We start from the raw sequence: 20,168 nt of genomic DNA on the forward strand, positions 1-20,168 counted from the left end.
TTGCAATGTGTGGTTTTATTTTTGCGCCAGATACGTATCCTCTCTTTTGTTTTTCATAGCGATGTGCTGGAAGTAGTGTGTGCCCTCTCTGAAACCTTTCAAAGTACATGTTTTGGCTGCAAGTCTCTCTGGGTTGTTTAATAGCAATAACATGATTATCTCTTGGGCACCAGTTGTATATCAGGCTCAGTGCCAGGTATATTAGACACATGGTATCTCAGCCTCATGCCAAGGCTGAAAGTTAGCTTTTACTTTCTCATCTGTAAAATAAGGAAGCTGAGGGTCAGCAAGATTCTGTACTTGGAGGAAGCCATCCAGTAAGTGATCAAGAAAAGAACTCAATCTAAATGAAAAATGAATCCACAGCTATTTGGCTTTATATCCTAAATCTCTCTCCTAGATTACATGTAACTCTAACACGTACTTAAAGAGGCTTAAATATTCAATCTTAGTTACTAAAAAATCAAAATAAACAAAGCAAAATGATGGGACCATGAACTGCAGACATTGTCAAGTACAAGTTTGGAAGAAGAATCTTAGAATGGAATCCCACAGGCTGCCTGCACTCCCACCTAGAAAGTGTGGGCACAGGGTAGGGGTCTTCTCTTGGGAGATCTGTTCAGGACTCTTGGGTGTTACCGAAGGTGGGCCAGACCACTCAGCTGAGGCCTCCAGACCCCAATCTAGGCACAGTGTTGGTCGGCACAAATCCTACTGGTGAGGCTTTGTCCACCTCCTGGGACAGTGCATCTGGTCTCAGGGGACTATGTTCTGGGCCACCTCTCTCAGGGGGCCAGGCCAGCCAGCAGCCAGCTCAGTTCAACTCTGTTCAGAATCATGGCCCGTTCTTTTAAGTATCTGACTTCCTGGTTTTGGTCAAAACCTGCCTAAAGTTCAATATCCAGTTGATTCTTCATGCCAAATCAGGTACTCATTACTGATCCTTTTCATCTGCTTGATCAATGTGCGGTAACATACACAATGAAGAAAGATCATGACAGAAAAACCCAAAGCCTTGATCTTTTCTGTTCTGTCCCTTTTCCCCCAGGCCGCTTAATACATTATAGGCATTTTTTCTCACTGTATCCTGGAACTTTTCTTTATCATTACTGTATTCATTATTGCTAAAGAACTTCTGATTGTCTCAGCCCTAAACTCAGCCTCAAATTTTAAATAACAGTTAACTTTCAGCACTGCTAACCACCAACACCAAACTTCTCCTTCTCCAGATCAGTTACATTTGAGAAGAAAATCATCCCCTTTCATACGATTTTAGTCCTCTCCTGTCTTTTCCTTTTAAGGGATCTCTTTTTTTTTTTTTTTAATTTTTATTTATTTATTTGACAGAGAGATCACAAGTAGGCAGAGAGGCAGACAAAGAGAGAGGGGCTCGATCCCAGGACCCTGAGATCGTGACCTGAACTGAAGGCAGCAGCTTAACCTACTGAGCCACCCAAGCGCCCCTAAGGGATCTCTTAATGTTAGAATCTTTCACTTGGAAACTTCTAGAGAAACAAAAGACCATGCATTTGTTAAACTTGTGTGTATGTGTCTGTGTGTGTGTTTTATAGTAGACCTCACTGTGGTGCATTCACTCTGTTGTTGCATCTGAGAGTAGGTTCATTACTGTTTTCTGAGAGAAGATGGGAATGGGAGCAAACCTTTTGTGGCATAGACAGGGTGCTGCCTTGTGCTTAGACTTTTGTGTGGGTTGATTATCTCATTTAATCCTTATGATGGTCTGACTTAGGTCTTATTACTATTCCTGGTTTACAGATAAGGAAATTAAAGCTTAGGGCCAATTAGACGTGCCTATAGGGTCATGCAAAATGCAAATCTAACCTACAGGGTTAAAGGTGGAATGCAAGTTAGAAACAATGCAGCTATTGGCAGGGACTGGGGCAGTGTCTGTTTACATTTCGAAAGGTAAATATGGGATAGATTCTTTCAACTGTAAATAACTTGGAGAGCTTCAACTTTAACTCAGTCAAATGGATATATTTAGATCATATCCTGTTGAGAAATGACAGTCAGTTCTGGGTCCCATGACAGTTGCACTGTTGACGGAGGTGGTGCTGAATGATGGCTTCCACCCTGCCAACGTCCATAGAAAGACAGTCGTCTGTGGCAGGGTTAGAAATATTATTCTGTGGTTATACAGTATAATCTGAGAGAGATTATGAAACATGCTCTACCGATATTTGTCTCGAAGTAAAAAAGGAAAGAAAATACGTGTTTCTGTGTACTATATGATGTGTAGTCAGACCTAACATAAATTTCTCATTTTTTTAAGAATTTATTTATTTATGTGAAAGAGAGGGACAAGAGAGAGCATGAGTGGGGGGAGGGGCAGAGGGCCAAGCACATTCCCCGCTGAGCAGGGAGCCCCACAACCCTGAGATCATGACCTGAGCCGAAGGTAGATGCTTAACTGACTAGGCCACCCAGGTGCCCCTAAATTTCTCATATTTTTATATGTGGATCTTTTCCTTATTTACTCATGGCATTTGTTAAAATGCAGGCTCATCTGAGATATTATTTCTAAAATTAGTTTTTAGACAATGAATCATATTTTCCCAATTATTTTGACATTGTAATTGTTATGATAATTCTCCAAGGGAAAATTATGTTAATTTCTTTATTCATTTATTCATGCCTTTGGCAATAATTTATTGCATGTTTGCCAAATATCAGACTGGTGCCACTGCTTAATAGCTGCATGGTGTTCATCAGGATTTACCTTCTGGGGCTCAGTGTTCACCTCTGTAAATTGTGATGAGAAATAATAATGCCTACCCCATGGGGTTGTTTTAAGGGTGAAATGAAATCATCCACATAAATAGCATAGAACAGGTGTTTGCATACCGCTGTTGCTCCAACCATGTTAGCAATTGCTCTCATGATGGATTTGGGGAATGTGCATGAATAAATGTAAATTTTGCCCTCCAGAAAGCACATATCCTGCCAAGAGAAATAGGGCTATAAACAAATAATCATAAAGCATTTTGTCAGTTTCAGTAGGTGGTCTAGTTCAAGGTATATTGATAAGAGCACATAGGATCAAGTAATTAACTGAGTTGTAAGTTGCCAGGACTTCCCTACATACAGGAGATGATTCTGGAAGTATATCTTAAAGGATAATCTGGAAGTTTGAGAAAACAAAAAAATAAAAGAGCCAGAGTAGACATTCCAGGCCAATGGTAGTAAGGTATAATAGGACTTGTCTTGTTCAAATAACTGCAAGAAATTCTTATGGTCTAGGTGATTGATGGATGATGGAGGATTATTGGGTAAGTGTCTTTCAATTCTGCCTGTGTATTTGATAGCAGGTAGCTCTTTAAAAATGTATCTAGTGGGGGGTATATAATTTATAATTCTATTTTAGCAGGCATGGAGTGGAATCCTCAATCTCTCAATCTCATGGGTAAGAAACTCCTGGGGAACTTTCAAATATATGAGTCTTGGGACCTCACCCCCAGGGATTCTGATTTTACTTCTAGTTAAGTCTGGGATGGAGCCCAGACATCGATGTTATTTAAATCTCTCCAGGTAATTCTAGTGTGCATTCAAGATCAGGAGTCACTGGTGTAGAATAAGAGCCAAGAACATCTTCGGTGTTTGAAGCGCAGATATTTCTGATACACAGCCCAGAATCACACTTCTCTAGCTCATGAAGAGCTTTTTAAATCATGCCAAATAATAGAATCTTTCAGTGATGGGGAGTCATTGAAAAATATTCTTAATTGCTAGCCAATATTTCCCATCTCTACATCATGGCACTAGTGTCCTTGCCTGCATGAATAGAGGGACAGCTCAAATTTTGGTACTGTATCACAGTGGAGGCAAGTGCTACTTATAGAAAAACTTTGAATAAGATGATAAGTATTTACTCGAGATCTTAAAAGTATTAGCCTGTAATAGAATCAAAAAGTTAATAGAGTGAGTAAATGTGAATCTTGCTCAGTGGTGCACATTCTAGGCATCACAGTGGAGTCTGGAGATAAAAAGACAGATAGGACTTGGTGAACTTTTTGACTGACTGGAATCTGTGAAACATAGGCTGTGAAGTCAGATGGTCTAGTTTTTTTTTTTTTTTTTAAGATTTTATTTATTTATTTGACAGAGATCACAAGTAGGCAGAGAGACAGGCAGAGAGAGAGGGGGAGCAGAGAGCCCGATGTGGGGCTCGATCCCAGGACCCTGAGACCATGACCCGAGCTGAAGGCAAAGGCTTAACCCACTGAGCCACTCAGGCACCCCAGATGGTCTAGTTTTGAATTCTCGGTGTATCGTTCACTAGCTGGGGCCGGAGAAATTATCTACCTTCCTTTCTTGGTTCAGCAATAGTACCTAATAACAGTATCTTTTTCAGGGATTGTTGTGGAAGCTAATGAGAGATTCATATAAAGAATTGGACACAATGCACATTCTAGCTGCCTTTGCTTTACTGAACTTTTTGCTCTGTCTACTTACAGGGCATCAGGCTGTTTTTATTTCCCTTCCTGCGCTGTGGGCTGGAAGCTCTCAGAGGACTCATGTTGTAGGCTTGCTCTCTTTCAGGGATCACTGTTCTGTGCCTAGTGTCCAGTGTTTTATATATTTTGCCTGGTATTTCATTGTTTTATGTAGGATGGTAACTCTAGTCCCTGTTACTCATCTTAGCTAGAGGAAGAAGTGACATATGTTAAAAGATTTATTTGAACAGCTTAATGGAACAAACATACATTGGGATTTCAGTTAGTACTGGACATTTTTAATCTTTGAGGGCCATTGATGTTAAACAGGTATCCCCTCAGTGTGACAATAGGGTCCATGAACACAATAGGTCATTCATAATATTAGATCATAGATCGTGTGGCAATATTGCCCCTTCATAAAGATGTAAGAGATGTTCCTATTTCTAACCTTTCCCAATGGCAGGTAATATGAAAAGCGTTCACTTTCTTTTTTTTTTTCTTTTCTTTTTTTTATTTTTTAAAGATTTTTTTTTTTATTTATTTGACACAGAGAGAGAGAGAGATCACAAATAGGCAGAGAGGCAGGCGGTGGGGGGCGGGTAAGCAGGCTTCCCGCTGAGCAGAGAGCCTGACGTGGGACTTGATCCCAGAACCCTGAGACCATGACTGGAGCCGAAGACAGAGGCTTTAACCCACTGAGCCACACAGGCGCCCCTGAAAAGTGTTCATTTTCATCCCAAATGAAATTCCCATGGTGAAGACATTGAATAGCTTGAAAGTTTATTCTTTTTACTACTGTGGTGACAAGTTTAGTTAAATGTAAGGTGAAAATTTTGGAAGAACTTGCAGTTCCAGGAAAGTCCCCAGTGACGAAGTACATGCAGAAGAGCTTTTAGGATCTTCTCATGGTTTAGACTGACAGGTAAACATCATGTTGGCAGCTTAGGTCTTAACACCCCAAGTCCCCCTCCCCCCAATCACTTTGGTCTTTTTGAGGTGAAGGTCTCCATGATGATGCAACTCAGGCTCATGATTTTAGTTCACTTTACAGTAAGATTTGATTTGCAAAACAGAAGGGCATGAGGTAAAACAGCAAATCCTATTACGCAGGTCAAAATATGTGTTTCTAATAAACTAGCAGCAGTAAATCTTAACAGTCTGGTAATATAGAGATATATCTAGATCTAGATTTGGAAGTGCTTAAGTTTTTTATAGATGTACTATAAATTCTGCTTTAGTTTTCTTTTTTCTAATTAATATTTCATGCAGTCTTTCTATGTCAAACATCAGTTTTAGCAGTTACATAGTATTTTATTGCTAGTATGTACAGTAATTTACTTAACCTCATCTTGATGTATATTTAAATTTTTTCTGATTTTTGATGTATTGACAGTGGTTTAATTAACATAATTGTAAATTAAAATTGTTATTTATGAAACTGATGTTTTAAACATTAAATTCTTAGGCATGGTATTGCTGGGAGTGCATATTTTGAATTTTGAAACACTAATTGCCTCTTAAAAGGTTTGTCAATTAAAATTCCCTCCATATTCAAATTAGAACACCCATTTCCCATTCTGGACTTGTTGTTCTTTTTACTCTTCACAAAATTAATAGTCAAAAAGTGAGAACTTAATGTTTTTATTTTCCAAGTGTTTATTTGCTTATTTTTTATTTGAGGCTAAGCAATCTTTAATATATAGGACATATATTTTTCCTTTCATGTTATGTACGTTTTTGTGTCTTTATTCATTTGTCCATTGTTCTTACTCATTTGTAAAGCTGATTTTAGTTCATGTTGACTCTTATATATTCAAATATTTTCCTGCCATATATTCGAATATTTTCCAGTGTAGGGTTTGTTCTTCAACCTTGTTGATGGCATTTTGCTGTTGTAGAGTTTGAATCTTTTAGGTAAACAACTTGTTTCTTTAAGTTTTTGGAGTCTGATTTTCCTGACATGTTTCGTCAGCACTGCTCCAAGGACAAGAACGATGGGGGTGATCTGTGCCAGTGCCAGCAGTTGCTTATTATTTTTAAATTCTCCAGAGACAGTGTGCCTTGCCCAGCTCTCAGCCTTCAGCTCTTACCACCCACCTTCAGAGAATGATTGGGAAGGCCTTTTGCATTGCAGTATTAGGGGATGAAATAGTTATGAATATGTCTTTAGTACCCTCACACGTTTATATTTATGTTCAAACTTTTGGCTTATCAAAAGCTTATTAGGTGGACGGAGTGGTGCAGCTACTCCTGTCTTTCTTAGACAACTCACACCATTGTCATTTATTAAAAGTCTGTCTTCTGCTTTCTCAGTATTTTTTAAAATTCATGATTTTCAAGTGGATTTTCTATCTTTTTCAGAGAAACAAATTACAACAATATAGTATGCATTTTTGTATTTAAAGGTATGGATTGGGGACAAATGTCTCATGTTACTCTGCATGCTTTGTTGATTAAATGTCATTTTATTGCGATCTGTGACAACGTAGTTGACGCGGACCAGCCCATTTGATGGATTATAGGCAGATCATCATTTAGCGTTTACTATTTGGGGGAGTTATTTCCTAAAGGCATCTACTGCTCCATAGATTAGAAGAAATGGTTAGTGTGATCAAGAAATTAGAAAATCATTAGAAATTCATTGGATGAATTTCAAAAGCACTTTGAAGTGCCTTATATTGTGGTTGAGATACCTCTGGAATATATAAATAAGGATTATGTTCTCCCGCTGGGGATTGTGTCAATGAAGATATTTTTTTGAAGGGAGAAGATAAGAAGGTTAAAATCATTTCCATGTTGAAGTAAATACTTCTTTCCATGGCCTCACAATTTTCTTTCTTATTGTCCCTCGACTCACTGAGAAAAAATTCTATCCTTCTGCGTATTACATCTGTGGATTGATGCCTAGAGGGATAAAAACTGTTGTAAAAGGATATGTGCCTTGGATGAAAATTTAGACTAAGTGACCCTCAGTTTTTCTGCTCTAATATCCCACAATTACAAATCCTGGTGTTTCTAAGAGTAAATTTACCAAGGGAAAAAAATATACTGAAAGGTTTAATCATCTCTGAATAGTAACTTGTTCTAATAGATACCCCCAAAATGTGCTGGATGAATAATAAATTGCATGAGATTGATAGTAACCTCCAAAATCCCTCTTAAATTCTAGAAGGGTAGTCATAAAAATTGTCAATGAACTAGCTAATGTGTGAGTAGCTCATTATTTGTAAGTACTCTTGACTTGACCTTTCATTATCTTTGTGGCCTTAGGAAAACACATAACATTTTTGGAAAGATTATGTTATTCATACAATGGAAAGTCCTCATCTGCCCATCTGGGTTATTTTTTTGCATAGCAAATGAAGTTCTTAAGAAAGTATCTATAAAACCTATAACAACTGAATTAGGAGCTGTTGTTATATGTTTATATTATGTACAGTTTATTAGGGATCTGTTTAAGAGCTGTCCTAATTACTAACACAGTTCTTTAGCTTAGGGTGTGAGTGTGATATTATGGCTATGTAGGAAAATGTTCTTTTTCTAGGAAAACGACTATTATATATCTCTGTATATATCAGCAGGCAAATACACTGACAGATAATGGGAAAATGGTGAGAGTGTGTGTGTGTGTGTGTGTAGATAGAGAGAGTATGAACAAATGTGGCAACATGTTAACTGGAGAACATTAACAGTACAATAGGGGCTATCATGCTCAAATCTGACCTTCCATCTTTCTGACTCTTCACGTCCTTCCAACCTGGTGAAGGATTGTTGCGCTTCATCTTCTGATTGTAAGCTCGGTCAAACAGAACACTTTCCAAATTCAGCCATTGACGTCTTGAAGGCTATGAATTCATACTTTGTTTATTTCCCTTGCTATTTTTTTAAAATTTTATTTATTTATTTGTTTATTTGACAGACAGAGATCACAAGTAGGCAGAAAAGCAGGCAGAGAGAGAGGAGGAAGCAGGCTCCCTGCTGAGCAGAGAGCCTGATGCAGGGCTCCATCCCAGGATTCTGGGATCATGGCTTGAGCTGAAGCAGCGGCTTTAACCCACTGAGCCACCCAGGCGCACTCCCGGCTATGTTTTTAAATGATGACAATCATATATGTTCATTATAGAAAATTTCTAAGTATAAAAAATTAAAATAAATAATAATAAATAAAAACTACCCATAATTTTAGCACATGGAAATAAGCATTATTACATTTAGATGTATTTCTTGGAAAAATTTTTATTTTTAAAATGTTTAAGTCTCTAGGAAAGTTGAATGAATAGCACTGTATACACCCATGTGCCCTTCATGTAGATTATTAACTCTTTGCCACACTGTCCTTTCTTTGGCTTTCTTTGTGTAAGAATTTGAGACTTTGAAATTAAATCACAAATATTATGTTGCTATGTCTAAACAAACAGACAAATATTTCCTTAGAATGAGGATGTTGGGGGGCGCCCTGTGGCTCAGTGGGTTAAGCTGCGGTCAGGTGGGTTAAGCTCAGGTCATGATCCTGGGGTCCTGGGATTGAGTCCTGCATCAGGCTCCCTGCTTAGCAGGGAGCCTGCTTCTCCCTCTCCCTCTGCTTCTTCTCTCTCTCTCTCTTCGTCAAATAATAAAAAAAAGAATAAGAATGTTTGTTTTCATTATCACAATATGATTATCATAGCTAAAAAAATTAACTCAGTTGATTTGTTTTACAACATTTGATAACTTTCTGTCCTTGCAGAATTATATCCTACATTTTCTTTTTGTTTACATTATAGCATGTCATCTTAAAAATGATTTTTAAGTTAATGTGCAGTGCACATCATTTAACCAATTTCCTCTGATAGTTAGATTTCATTAAATTGCTGATATTTTTACTCTTATGAATCATGTTGAAATTACTCTTTTTTTTTTGTGAAGAATTTAAAAGTGATTTATCTCTATTGTGAGATGAAAAGTTTGATTTCCCTTTAAAAGAATTTTAGTCATGAACCAACACCGGAGGTGTTGTTTTACATTAGTTGTGGTTTTATTTTCATTTTTCCATTTGGGTAGAAGGAATAGAGTCACAAGTTCTGAAAATAATGAAGGCATTCAACTTCAGTCAGGTTAAAGTGACTTGGAGTAAAGTCTAGAAATATTGCCCTCCTGGCCTCTCCTTTGTTTGAAAAACTTCCCTGGGAATGGTATTTTTAGGAATGAGGAAAATGATGTAGGGTTCTTCTTTTCCCCCCTGATTAAGCTTAATTGCTTTAAATGAAACATTACTTAATAATTATTGAACGTTTATCCTTACTATTTTTCAAGAGCGATTTTGGGGTGAAATGTCAGCACAAGGCTGTTAATTGCCTTGATCTACGTATCTCCTTACAGAAAGGACATGGCTTGATTTAGAACTCATCTCCTTCACTCTTCATCAACATCTATACCTAAGAATATGCCTCCTTGGGCATATGAGCCCGGTGTTAGGCATATTTATTAATACATCTGCTTACTTTCAGGGTTTCGTGCACCTGAAGTTGCTAGAGGAAATGTTATTTATAACCAACAAGCTGATGTTTATTCATTTGGTTTACTACTCTATGACATTTTGACAACTGGAGGTAGAATAGCAGAGGGTTTGAAGTTTCCAAATGAGTTTGATGAACTGGCAATACAAGGAAAATTACCTGGTAAGTTTTATCTACAATAAAGATTATTTTTTATAACAGCAGCTTTATTTCCAAGTTATTTAATTGTAGTTGTTTATTTAATTCACTTCACAACTGATGAGTTTTTGTTAGTGCATGAATATTCTTTTTTTTTTTTTTTTTTTTTAAAGATTTATTTTATTTATTTATTTGACAGACAGAGATCAGAAGTTGGCGAGAGGCAGGCAGAGAGAGAGGAGGAAGCAGGCTTCCCACAGAGCAGAGAGCCTGATGCGGGGCTCTATCCCAGGACCCTGGGATCATGACCCGAGCCGAAGGCAGCGGCCCAATCCACTGAGCCACCCAGGCGCCCCAGTGCATGAATATTCTTAAATCCTGTGACACATTAATGGAAATCATATGAGAAAGATAGCAGTTTAAAGCAGGGGCTTTAAAAAAATCCCAAATTAACATTGATGTATTTGGTATTATACTTAGAAGAATATTCAGAAATAACATTGCTGTTAGAGCTCCATGCTTAGTGACTTCTATGCTCCTGAAGAGTAACTATGTGCTCATTAGCCTGGAGTATGTTCATTTTTTTGGAGGGAGATGATTTATATGCAGGACTAGAAGCTTGAATTATGTATAGTAATTATTTTTAGTAATAAATATTAATAAGAATTAGCAAATGATTGTTTAATGAAATCAGATCTCATATTGGTTGTCTCATGCTTTTAGAAAATTCTAGGACATTGTCGTTCATCCTTGACTGTTACTTCAGTTCCCCCTACAAAGTACTCTTTTAAATTTTTTCTCATATTTAATGCTTTCACTTTCACTTAAATATTTATTTATGAGTATATGCTATGTGCCAAGTACAGGGGATATAGCTTCACCTACCTCCTTCGGAGGGACCTTTAAAAGATTCCTGGCAAAAGGAAATTTATTATTATTTGGATAAACTTTCAACACAATCTGGGTCATTGCCCTAATTTCACTGGTTAGCTGTACAGTGACAGTTCCAGATCTCTAGTTTATGCCATCTGGAAGAATGGCATACCTCTTGTAAAAAAGAAATATGCACAAACCTACTGTGGGGTATGAGGATTAAATGCTTGCCAACTTTAAATAAAATAAAAAGTACTTCCATAGAAGTCTAATTATTATATGAGCAAGAATACCTTCAAAGTATATGTGAAATGCAGGTGTGAAATGAAAAATCTCTTATTTTATTCAATCAGTATTTGTGTCTTTTTTATATAATAAAAAAATCAGGTAGTCTTTTTTGATGTCACTAGTAGAGATAAAGTTAACAAAATCACTTTAAGTTTGTGATCTAAGTAGATCCAAACTAAATACAGGATTAAGGAGATCAGTGTTTCCCTTTGCATGGTCTGGACCTCTCACATACACTGAAAAGGAAACAAAGTAATTGTTCTGCTTTGTCTAATGTTGTAGCACAATATGTTTTTGAATGTTTTAGATCCAGTTAAAGAATATGGCTGTGCCCCATGGCCCATGGTTGAGAAGTTAATTAAAAAATGTTTGAAGGAAAATCCTCAGGAAAGGCCTACTTCTGCCCAGGTACTCTTACAGTAAAAATTTATCTATATTTTTTATAGGACATCCAGTATATGTATGTACACATATGTAATTGTTCATATATATATATATTCAAATATATAAATAAACACACACACACACACGCACACACGCACACACACACACCACAAAGAGTGATAAAACAAAACTTCTGTATCTCCTGCCACCCATGGCACAAAATAAAGAGCATTGCCAACACCCAGTAGTCCTGTATGCTTCTTCCTGATTGCATCACTTTCTTTTCCCTATAGACGTTACCACTTCACTGACTTTTTTTTTTTTCCACTTTGCTGACTTTTGAGATAATCCTTGCTTTTCTTTATGTTTGCTACCCAGTTTGGTTTTCCTATATTCATCTTTTATTTAAAATGGAATTATAGTCATATTGTGTTCTGAAATATTTTCATTGTTCTCCCAACCTTATTTTGTAAACTTTACTGAGGTTGTTAACCATAGCATTTGGTTATTTTCATGCTATTCCATTCCACTGTTTGAGCAGCATTATATGTACCCATGATCATGTCTGTGGGTATTGGTATTATTTCCAGTTTTTTGCTATTATGAACATGTTTGTACCTGTCTCCTAGTCCAGAATATATGAGAATTGCTTTGTTATATATATATACCTAGAAATTAAATTGCAGGATTGTAGCATATGTGACTATCCATATTGTTTTCTGAAGAAGTTCTACCAGCTTAATACTTTAATCATCTATATGTTAGGGTAAACATTTCTCTATCTATTCTCCCTAAATTTAGTACCGTCTAAGTTCTTAATTTTTCCAGATATGTAGTCTTCTGTATTGATTTGCATTTTCCTAATTACTAACAAGGATGACCATCTCTTTATATGTTCTTTGGTTATATATGTTTAATCCTCTAGGAAATGCCTGTTCATTACTTTGTCCATTTTCCTATTGGATTATTTGCATACAGATGAATTAAGAAAAAGAAAAAAGAAGTACTAATCCTTTGTTGGTTATACATATTGCAAATTTCTTTTCCCAATTTGTGGTTTGCCTTTTTATTTCCTGTAGAGTGCCTTTTGATGAACAGAATATTTTAATTTTTAATACAGATATATTTAACAACACTCTTTATGGTTATTACTTTTGGAATCCTATTTTTTTGTAAGATTTTATTTACTTTTGGGAGGGGAGAGGGAGAGAGTGAGAGAGAAAGAGAGAGATGGGAAGCACGAGTTGGGCAGAGGGTCAGAGGGAGTAGTAAACTCCTTGACAAGCAGAGAGCCCAATTTGGGACTCAGTCCCAGGACCCTGGGATCACGACCTGAGCCAAAGGCAGACACTTAACCAACTTAGCCACACAGGTGCCCTGGGGCCCTGTTTTAAGAAGTCCTTATCTCTGCCAGAGTCACAAAAATATTTACCTATGGTTTTATCAAAATGGTTAAAAGTTTTGCTTTTGACATTGAAGTTCTCCTGTCAGGAATTGACATTTTTTTTTATCTGAATCCAGTTTCCTTTTTCCCATATGGGTAGCTGAATTTTCCAGCTTCATCTATTAAACAGTTTCTTCCCTTTTTTCCTGTTGATCTCTTCCCCCCCCCACACACCCCAGCACTTTCACTTTATAATTTATCAGATACACACACACCCACACATGTATTCTCTTGCATTGGTCAACTTGTCTGTTCTTCCTCTAATACTATCCTGTCTTAATTTCTGTCACTTTACGAGTTCTCCTTTCTTTCTTTCTTTTTTTCCTCTAGGAATATGTTAGCTATTCTTGGGCTTAGTTTTTCCATATAAATTTATAAATCGCATTATCAACTTTTATGAAAAACCCTGCTGTGATTTTGTTTGTACTTGCAATGAATCTGCAGACAATTTGGGGAGGATTCTCTGTTTGTGATATTAAGTTGTTCTATTCTTGAATGTGGGTTATCTTCCTAATAATGTTTTCTCAAGTGTTTTTCAACATAGTTTTATAATTTTGCATACAGATCTTTTGCATTTTTTTCTCAGTTTTCTTGCTGCAAATTGCTTTAAACTCAATTCCTGGCTTGAGGGTTGTTTTTTTTGTTGTTGTTGTTGTTGTTGTTTTTTGTTTATTTGTTTGTTTTTAACTACCCAGGCGATGGGAATCTGGTCTATAAATCTTCTTGAGAGCAAACTTGTGGATAACAATTTCTTAGGGTTCTTTTCTCTCCTTTCCCTTTATCTGTAAAGTCCCAGGCACCTTTGCTTTTCTCAGAGAAAGTGGAAGCATGGGGCGGCTTTATTTCTGTTTCTCATTTACTCTAAATATGTAACCCTTTGGGAACAGACCTTCATTGGACTCCACTTTGAGCAGGCTCTAGATTTAAACTTCCTTCTCACTGGCTGACAAGATATTGAAAACCACACATCAGTTTGCCTTCGGTAGATAAATGCAGTTAAGGAAATATCTGACTTGAGTGTACTGTTGACCTCTCTTTCACTAGATTCTTTCACTAATATTTTGGCCTGGTAAGTCCTTAAGACGTTGTGAGATTTTTAAGATTTTTAAGAGGTTAAAAAAATAATTTTCTTAGCATTTTAAGTTGCTTTTAGATGGGTGGTTTGTCCAACTAACATTTTCCACCTTATTGTCAGAAATAGATTGCTTGCTATGTTTTGAACTGAGACAGATTTTAATAGATCAAAACAAGAACCCTCTTTAAGTTGTGGACTCTTGATTTTGTATGATAACTTTTTTTTTTTTTAAAGATTTTATTTATTTATTTGACAGAGAGAGATCACAAGTAGGCAGAGAGGCAGGCAGAGAGAGAGGAGGAAGCAGGCTCCCTGCTGAGCAGAGAGCCCGATGCGGGACTTGATCCCAGGACCCTGAGATCATGACCTGAGCCGAAGGCAGCGGTTTAACCCACTGAGCCACCCAGGTGCCCTGTATGATAACTTTTTGAAAAATTTTTGTTCACCTTTAAAATTTCTACTCAAAAATAGCTGAGTACATACACTGACTTCAACAAATATTATGTAGTTATCTTGGCTACTTCCCCTACCTTCCCCCCCATCCCTGGTTTTGTTAAGATATAATTGACATAGACACTGTATTAGCTTCTAGGTGTACAACATGACAATTTGCATGTATATATTATGAAATTATTACTGCAATAAGTTTTGTTAACATCAATTACCTCATAAGTTATAATTTTTTTCTTGTGATAAGAACTTCTAGGATCTACTCTCTTAGCAACTTTCAAATATACTGTATAGTATTGTTAACTTTAGTCCCCATGCTATACACTACATTCCTGTCTTATAACGGGAATTTTGTAACTTTTGACCCCCTTCATCGATTTTACCCACTCCCATACCCTGCCTCTGGCAACCATCAGTCTGTTTCCTGTATCTGGAAGCTTGTTTGATTTTGTTTATTTTATTTTATTGTATTTTAGTTTCCATGTATAAGTGATACCATACAGTACTTGTCTCTGAGTATTATGCCCTCAAGGTCCATCTATGTTGTCACAAATGGCAGAATTTCCTTCTTATTTATGGCTGAATAATATTCCAGTGTGTGTGTGTGTGTGTGTGTGTATACTCACACACATACATACATATATATCATATTTTCTTTATTCATTGATCCACTGATGGACACTTAGGTTGTTTCTACATTTTGGCTGTTAGGAATAATGCTGCAATGAACATTGGGGTGCAGATAACTTTTAAAGCTAATGATTTCGTTTCCTTTAGGTATATACCCAGAAAGAAGTTCCATGGTAGTTCTGTTCTTGATTTTTTGAGGAACCCGCATGCTGTTTTCCATAGTGTTTGCAGCAATTCATATTCCACCAACAGCGCACTAAGGTTCCTTTTCCTCCACATTCTTGCCAGCACTTCTTACTTCTTGTCTTTTTGATGCTAGCCCTTCTGGCAGGTGCGAGGTGATGTCTCGTGGTGGCTGTGTCATGGTTCTAATTCCAGTTTCCTGAGTCCTGGTTCTGTTTCCTTACAGCGGTCCCCACCCACTCCCCTGTCACTCTAGTTCTTCAGTGTTTCAAAGAAAAACATGAAAACAGAATCTAGAAGTGATTTGTGAATTTCATTACCACAGATCAAAAGTTCTTCTCCTTTCGCTTGGCAGAAGGTCTGTTCTATTCATTGGTGGCCTGTGTTTATCTGTAACATGGTGTAGCTCTGCAGTATCGACCTGGGTGAAGAACAGCTCCCGACTGCCAAATTTCTGTTCGGTTGGCACTTTTGAGATTTTCTGTTTTTTAAGTTACAAAACATACCATACAGACAAAAGAGTCTGTCTTGTGCTTAGTCTAAAAATAAGTATTATTTTAATTTAATTTTATCTGTAGTTTGGATTATTTATCCTTTGCTTGGCTTGGATCTCAGTTGAACAGGTTTAGATTTTTCTTGATAGAGCTATAGCATGTTCTATTGTGTTCTACATTATGCACAATAATATGATCTTTCAAGAGGACATATGTTAACTTGATGTGCATTATTTTGTTATTTTTAAACTTTCTCAGGTCTTTGACATTTTGAATTCAGCTGAGTTAATCTGTCTGATGAGGCATATATCAATACCTAAAAACTTTAGTGTTGAATGCATGGTCGCTACAAATCATAACAGCAAGAATGCAAGCATCTGGCTGGGCTGTGGGCACCGTGACAAAGGACAGCTCTTATTTCTTGACTTAAATACAGAAAAACAGACTTCTGAGGTAAATTCAAGTGCCCTTTAAGTTACAGATACTTTAAAAAATTTATTTTGTGGATGATGGTAAACCATGTATGAGTGTAAAAAGTTACTTTGGAAGAAATTAAGTGAAAGCAATATAGGAGTATTACTTAATTTTCTGGTAGAACAAGAGGATTTACATGAAATTAAATAGTCTGTGTTTTGTTTTAAAAGCATAGTATATATGTGTGTCTTGGGTTAGGATCCCTAAAAATAGCCTGAGACAGAGTTTCTTATACAAGTGATTTAAGGAGAGAGTAATTTTGTTTTTTTAAAGATTTTATTTATTTGACAGAGGAAGAGAGAGATCACAAGCACACAGAGCAGTAGGCAGAGAGAGAGGGGGGAAGCAGGCTCCCCGCTGAGCAGAGATTCCCCGCTTGATCCAAGGACCCTGAAATCATGACCTGAGCTGAAGGCAGAGGCTCAACCCACTGAGCCACCCAGGCGCCCCAAAGGAGAGAGTAACTTTTAAGGAAGTGAAGGAAGACAAAAAGAACAGGGGAAGAAATTCCAAAAAATGTAGTTTCTAAGGAAACTCAGTCTTTAGTCATGAGGAATTCTGGGGTGTGAACAGGAGCACGTGATTGATCTCTCCAGGGAGCCAGTCTTTCATTCCCATGTAGCAGTTGGTCATGACTGACAGAAGAAATCTGAACACAACTTTATAAAATGGATCAATAAATTGTATTAGCAAATATAAGATAATTTTTTAAACTTAAAAAGTAACCTAATATTTTGACTGTTGCCTTGCTAAATAGATGTTATGCCTAATCATTATTCTTAAAGTTGAACAGTTCCCTCATCTTATTTTGACGGAGTGAGAAATAGTGATACCAAAAAGCAAATTACAATTTTTATTCTAGTTTTTGATGCATTTTAGGTGGGCAAAATTGTTTGCCAGCTAACTCATTTATTGTTGAAAGGTTAAGTAAAATTGTCATTGTTTTTTAAAATTAAGAGCAAGAGAATAAAATGAGTTAAATGTCTGGATGACAATATTTTCATTATATTCAAATTCTAGTCACTGAAGTTTGAATCAAGTTCTTCAAACTGTGATTTCTTTTTTATTTTTATTTTTTAAACAGGAAGTTATTGATAGTAGAATACTGTGCCTAGCTTTGGTGCCTCTTCCTGCGGAAAAGGAAAGCTGGATAGTGTGTGGGACACAGTCTGGCATGCTCCTGGTCATCAATACCGAAGATGGGGATAAGAGACATACCCTTGGAAAGATGACCGATTCTGTGACTTGCTTGTATTGCAATCCCTTTCCCAAGCAAAGGTGCCATAGTGAATTTGATCTGTGGGAGAAAATTACAAATCTTTTTGATGACTGAATTGTGTGGCAAAACTGCTAATTTTTAACATATTTCTGTGCCTTACCGCTGGTGTTACTTCAGCTCTGGTCTATTTCCTTACCAGCCCTCACATCAGTTTATTTTTCTTTGTAGGTTCTCTTCAGAGATGAGTTTTTCTTTATCCTTTTTTTTTTTTTGAAATATAAATAGCCTGTTATGTGCTGGTTTAAACATATCAATTCACTATCAAATTGAGAAAATATCCAATAAATGAATGCATAAGTTATTAGTAGGTGACTCAACTGTTAATAGTTGCGGGGATCTCATTTCCAAGGAGTTTATCCAAATGGTAGGATTGCAGTTGTGAGTAACATGTTGATTGCTATAATAGTTGGGGCAGGATGATTTCCCGGAGTCATTAAGATTATACCCCATGTATTGCTCTGGTTTAAGTCAATACTGGAAAATAATTATTAGAAAAATGTGAAACTCAAGTTTTTGGCAGCTGATATATAAAGTCCACTGGCACTTTTGAAGTTGAAATTATTTGGATATTGTCAAAAATTTCATCAGGTGGCATTTAATTGGTCAGGAAGATTTTATTTAAGATTTTTTCAATAAGGGACAGAAATTGAACTCAACTCTGCTGAAACAAAAGATGGGAGTGTTTTCAACACTGGGATGAGCTAATGGAAAAATACTGGAGGACTTCTTTTGTGTGTGGGGGGGTCCATGTGATTAGGCCATCGTTGTTTGCTAATTGTTGCTGTTTTATTATTTTTTTATTATATTCACTTAGCCAGCATATAGTACATCATAAGTTTTTGATGTAGTGTTCAAAGATTCATTAGTTGCATTATTGAAGTTAGGTTCCTAAGGTTCCATAGAGACTGGGAGATGTGGCCCTGCCTTTCTTGATGATTACATTTCAAAAGGAAGCCTCCTCGTTCCCGGAGAGGGACATGCCTGAGCCTTAAAACTGATAAGAGGCTGGGAGGATTTGTATCTCAAATCCTCAGAGAAATAATTTACAATTGTCAAGTTTTCTAAATAAATACCCAAAGAAAAGAGAGGTCAGGGGTCCATAATCACATAGAAACCTGTCTAAAGTTTAGTCAGCCTGGAGGGGAATGTTACAGCCATCTTGGTCAGTATCTGCATTATTTTTATAACAATTTTGACATTTTTTTCTTTCAGCAAGCAAAAAAACTTTCTTCTGGTGGGAACTGCTGATGGAAATTTAGCCATTTTTGAAGATAAAACTGTTAAGGTAAATGTTGAATCCGTTCTACATCAAAAAATTTTTCAAGTTTTTTATTTTATGTATGCTTATTTCCACCCCTCTTTTAAGTGATGTAAACTCCCTAAGAGCAAGGATCATAAATCTTGCTTTTCATCTTCTTATTTTCCTAAAGTCTTGCATAAAAATAGATCCTCTATAAATACTTGTTGATTGACTACATTTTATATGAATAAACTAAAGATAAAATGATAAATCAGATCTGATTTAAAATGTTAAAAGAAAGTAATTCTATTTTTATATAAATGAAGTGATAATTCCTTATAAATATATGTGGGGAAAAATCTGGTTTGCCACAAACTTTTTCTTTAGTCTGGAAGAGATCATTTAGCTTTCTGTTCTTCAGATTCTCATTTATCAGTAAAACACTTGTTCTTTCCTCCATGGAGGCATCTGTGATTCCATCTATTTATCCAACATCCCACCCATTTTTACTCCTTATTATCAAAAAGCTGATTACCTAAGGAGAGACAAACTAGTAGGGTGTAATCCCTGGGTTATTTCCTGTACAGAAATTGGTCTGCATTCTACTTGAATCATGTTTTCATAAATCCTTTGAAAAATGCATTTTGAATTTTTATTTTAAGATCTCTAGCCGTTTACAATGGAAAAGTGGCTTTTAGAAAGTGCAGCAGATTTTACAGCATTTCATTTCGCAGATACTCAGTTGGTTGAATGTGTTTCTCTTCTTGGCAAAGTGTAAAGGAGCCGCTCCTTTGAAGATACTAAATATAGGAAATGTCAGTACTCCACTGATGTGTTTGAGTGAGTCCATGAATTCAGCTGAAAAAAACATCGTGTGGGGAGGATGTGGCACAAAACTTTTCTCGTTTTCTGATGACTTCACCATTCAGAAGCTCATTGAGACCAAGACACATCAGCTGTAAGTTATTTCTAGCTATACAATTAATTTACCACTTTAAATTCATGTTTATTTCTTATGCTCGTATCAATAATGCTGTTGCCATCCAAGCAAAAACTTTTGAAATGCATTATTTATTTTTCTATTAAAGACATCACCCAGCCTCATCACATTTGGGATAAAATATGAACAGCCATGATAATCTTAGTAGTACTAATCAATCTAAATTTTTAACAATTTCATTATCTCTGTATCAAATTAAACATGAATTTGATAGACAATAAACACAGTTTTTTACTTCATCTGTGGGTGTTACATATGCGTTTT

General features: G+C 36.4%; 1 protein-coding gene across 2 annotated transcripts in view; it reads left to right on the forward strand.

Annotated features, from left to right (window-relative positions):
* The window catches only part of LRRK2 (leucine rich repeat kinase 2), a 139,016-nt gene that overhangs the window by 110,369 nt on the left and 8,479 nt on the right, over nt 1–20,168 (forward strand). For both annotated transcript variants that reach the window (XM_044229314.1, XM_044229315.1), the window contains exons 42-47: nt 9,944–10,114; nt 11,559–11,659; nt 16,170–16,364; nt 17,470–17,663; nt 18,877–18,949; nt 19,678–19,862. In XM_044229314.1, the coding sequence (XP_044085249.1) occupies nt 9,944–10,114; nt 11,559–11,659; nt 16,170–16,364; nt 17,470–17,663; nt 18,877–18,949; nt 19,678–19,862 (919 nt within the window). The remainder of the gene's footprint in view (nt 1–9,943; nt 10,115–11,558; nt 11,660–16,169; nt 16,365–17,469; nt 17,664–18,876; nt 18,950–19,677; nt 19,863–20,168) is intronic.

Source organism: Neovison vison, chromosome 12 (genome assembly GCF_020171115.1).
Source record: "Neovison vison isolate M4711 chromosome 12, ASM_NN_V1, whole genome shotgun sequence".
NCBI classification, from domain to species: Eukaryota; Metazoa; Chordata; class Mammalia; order Carnivora; family Mustelidae; genus Neogale; species Neogale vison.